This window comes from Mus pahari, chromosome 1, assembly GCF_900095145.1.
Source record: "Mus pahari chromosome 1, PAHARI_EIJ_v1.1, whole genome shotgun sequence".
Classification (NCBI taxonomy): domain Eukaryota; kingdom Metazoa; phylum Chordata; class Mammalia; order Rodentia; family Muridae; genus Mus; species Mus pahari.
The window spans coordinates 72,626,205-72,629,302 of record NC_034590.1 but is presented as its reverse complement, the minus strand read 5'-3'; the positions used below and the strand labels follow the sequence as shown (position 1 = coordinate 72,629,302).

Here is a 3,098-nt window from a genome sequence, read left to right as displayed (position 1 = left end):
TTTATTTATTTATTATATGTAAGTACACTGTAGCTGCTTCAGACACTCCAGAAGAGGGCGTCAGATCTCATTAAGGGTGGTTGTGAGCCACCATGTGGTTGCTGGGATTTGAACTCCGGACCTTCAGAAGAGCAGTCGGGTGCTCTTGCCCGCTGAGCCATCTCACCAGCCCCTGTCTAAGCATCTTGACAGAGGCTGGCTAACACACAGGAGGGTTCTACTCAGTCCTGTAGTGGCAGATGACAGTGACAACTGGTGATGGCTTCTGCAGATGATGCAGAGTGACTTGCCAGGCCCTGCTGTCCATCATGGGCATGCCAGGCCCATGGAATTGCTACCTGGCTGGGGTGGCAGTTAAGAGACAGGGCTAAGGTAGACCTGTGCTCACCTGCATGGAGCCTGACTCCAGCCTTGCTCCCACAGCACCTCCCATTATCTGTAACGCCAGCCAGAGCTGAGGTGTTCACCTGGGACATGGTCCCACTCTAGTCAGACCTATGAGTGCCCTACACTGGTTTAGTTATAAGCCTTGACTCTGACAGTTGTAGGGCATGGGAGAGAGGTAGCTACAGAACAAACTACATACAGAGCTACCTGTGCTTGGGGCTCCTGCCTTCCCCCACTGCCACGGGGCCATCCGGGGATGAGCCGCATCAGCACAAGTAGAGGTGGCACACTGCCTGATCCTATCTTCTTCAGCCAGACTTGTTCTCCGCTGCATGTTTCTGAGCTGCTCGCCACATGTTAATGTTCTAGTGAGGACATGGAGTGGAGTGCACATGGAAGTGCAGACCAGCCTTCCTGTTCCTTGCCTTGGAGATCATAACAGACTATGAACCTCACAACCAAGAAAGGCCAGGAGAGGGTGCTAGGCCTTGGAAAGGCATGAGGGCAAGGTGGATCGGTTGCCATGCCACAGCAAGGGGCCTTTATTAGATGTTCAGGGCACAGACAGGTGGATGCTAGATGGTGTAGCACACCTTCTCGGGGTGGAGTGGCGCCTGGATGTCCAGTTTGCGGGTCTTGCTGTCCTTATCAATGATCTCCAGTCTCAGTGTAGGTGGACGCTTCTCAGCCTGGGGTGAGGGCAACTCAGGGCTCTTGAGGAGGTGCTTGTCCGAGTCCTCCACAGTGATCCGCAGGGTGCAGCCCCCTGGTAGCAGGTCCTGCTCATAGGCTGCCGCCAGTTGGTTTACCACACGCCGCTCAACCTGCAGGTGGTGGAAGATGACATGGCTGTTATGCCTTGGCCTGCACCTGACCTGTGGCTGGAGCCAGGAGCTGGAGCTGGCCTCTGTCATGTGTTGGGGTAAGCCAGCATCTTGGAGCCTCAGTTCTTACTTGCAAACTGGGCTAAATAGCTATGAGCTCACAGGCTACTGCTAACGGCTTCATGATGGTAGTTTTTGAGGCTCTCAGCTCAGGTTCTTCAAATGAGAGTTCATACTAACTCATCCTGCTTTGAGATTATTTTTTAAAATTAATTTATTCACTTTACATCCCGATCACCCCCTCCCCATTCTGTCCTTCCTCTCCTCGCAGTCCCTTACAATTTTCTCCCCCATTACCCATTCCCCTTAGTTTTTTTCTTAGTTTTTTTTAAAAAAATGTACATTGGTGTTTTGATTGTATGTACCTGTGTGAGAGTCAGATCCCTGGAACAGGAGTTACAGACAGTTGTGAACTGCCATGTGGGTGCTAGGAATTGAACCTGGGTTCTAAGGAAGAGCAGCCAGTGCTCCTATCCATTAAGCCATCTCTCCAACGCCCCCTCCCCACCACTTAGTTTTGATTATCTTTTTTTTTTTTTTTTTTTAGTTCTGAAAGGACTTCTGTTGGTATGGATAATTCTAGCAACTAAACTATAGGGAGACTGGCTGAGCCTGAAAGTTAAGTCTGTGGTCACCAGGGAGAAAGGTATAAAGGTACCATGCTTGTCTCAGGCTTCTGTGCTCACCTCATGCTTAATGGAGCGGGCACCATAATGGACGTTGTAGCCATCAACCAACACGTCTGCCACCTCTCGGTCCCACAGTAGTGTGATGTTGTGCCTCTGCTTGGCCTGAAATGGGTCAGAGAAAGGTCTGTCCGCATGTGGCCCAGGACCTTCGAGCTCTAGGCACATTGGTCCAAGAGGGCCTTGAGAGACTGTGCCCCCTGAATGGCTGGACCCACATCACCTGGGGGTCATTCTTTGAGTTCTAGATATCTTATCCCTACCCGTGGGCAGTCAGCTCTTACTTCTCCCCATCCGTGGGCGGTCAGCTCTTACTTCTCCCCACCCGTGGGCGGTCAGTTTCTTACTCTCTTGGCCCAGAAGTTCAGTTCCTTGTTGACCAGTTGGATGAGCTCTGAGTGGCAGAAAGGGAGGAAGTAGACGATCTCATTGATCCGTCCCAGAAACTCGTCTCTCCGGAAGTGAGCCTGCAGAGCCAGGTTAAGGGGAGGTGTCAGTGATGGTGGGTAGGGACTTCCATATTTCATGTGTGGTTCCTCTGTCCTAAAGCCCCCACAGGTCGTCAGAAGAAAAACTCACTTTCAAGATGGGTCGGATCACATTTTCTTTAAAGTTCTTGGAGATGGTGATCTTGTCACTAATCTGGACATCCCCTGTGAGGACAGATCATAAAGCACTTACCTACTACACTCAGAGAACTCTGGGCTATGTTGGCCCTATGGAAGAGCCACGGGCTTTCTGCTGAGTGCATGCAGCCAGTCTAAGGTCCCTGGACCTCCTCAATAACTAGACACTTCTGAGGCCCTTTGGCTCACAGATGCCTCAAGCCACAATCTCAGGAGCGAGTTGTTTGAGACAGGAGAAAATCCAGGATGAGGGCCTGAGCTCTGACTTAGCAAAGAGGCTCAGGGCTTATCCTGAGGAGAAAGGCAGATGCAGCCTCTCTCTGATGCCATCTCTGAGACCTCAGGTGAGGCCGTGCCCATTTCCATAATTTCTGACCTGGTATTTCTTCAGTGTCTGTTGAGTGTGTATCTCTCTAGTCCCATGTCTCTCTCTCTCTCTCTCTCTCTCTCTCTCTCTCTCTCTCTCTCTCTCTCTCTGTCTCTCTCTCTCTCTCTGTCTCTCTCTCTCTCTCTCT

General features: G+C 51.1%; 1 protein-coding gene across 1 annotated transcript in view; it reads right to left on the bottom strand.

The window, feature by feature from the left end:
• Positions 1–877: 877 nt before the first annotated feature.
• Clpb (ClpB homolog, mitochondrial AAA ATPase chaperonin) overlaps positions 878–3,098 on the bottom strand; it is a 121,950-nt gene continuing 119,729 nt past the window's right edge. The window contains exons 13-16 of the mRNA XM_021198136.1: positions 2,537–2,610; positions 2,305–2,424; positions 1,958–2,062; positions 878–1,211 (exon numbers count right to left, since the gene is read on the bottom strand). Of these exons, the coding sequence (XP_021053795.1) occupies positions 963–1,211; positions 1,958–2,062; positions 2,305–2,424; positions 2,537–2,610 (548 nt within the window). The 3' untranslated portion in view covers positions 878–962. The remainder of the gene's footprint in view (positions 1,212–1,957; positions 2,063–2,304; positions 2,425–2,536; positions 2,611–3,098) is intronic.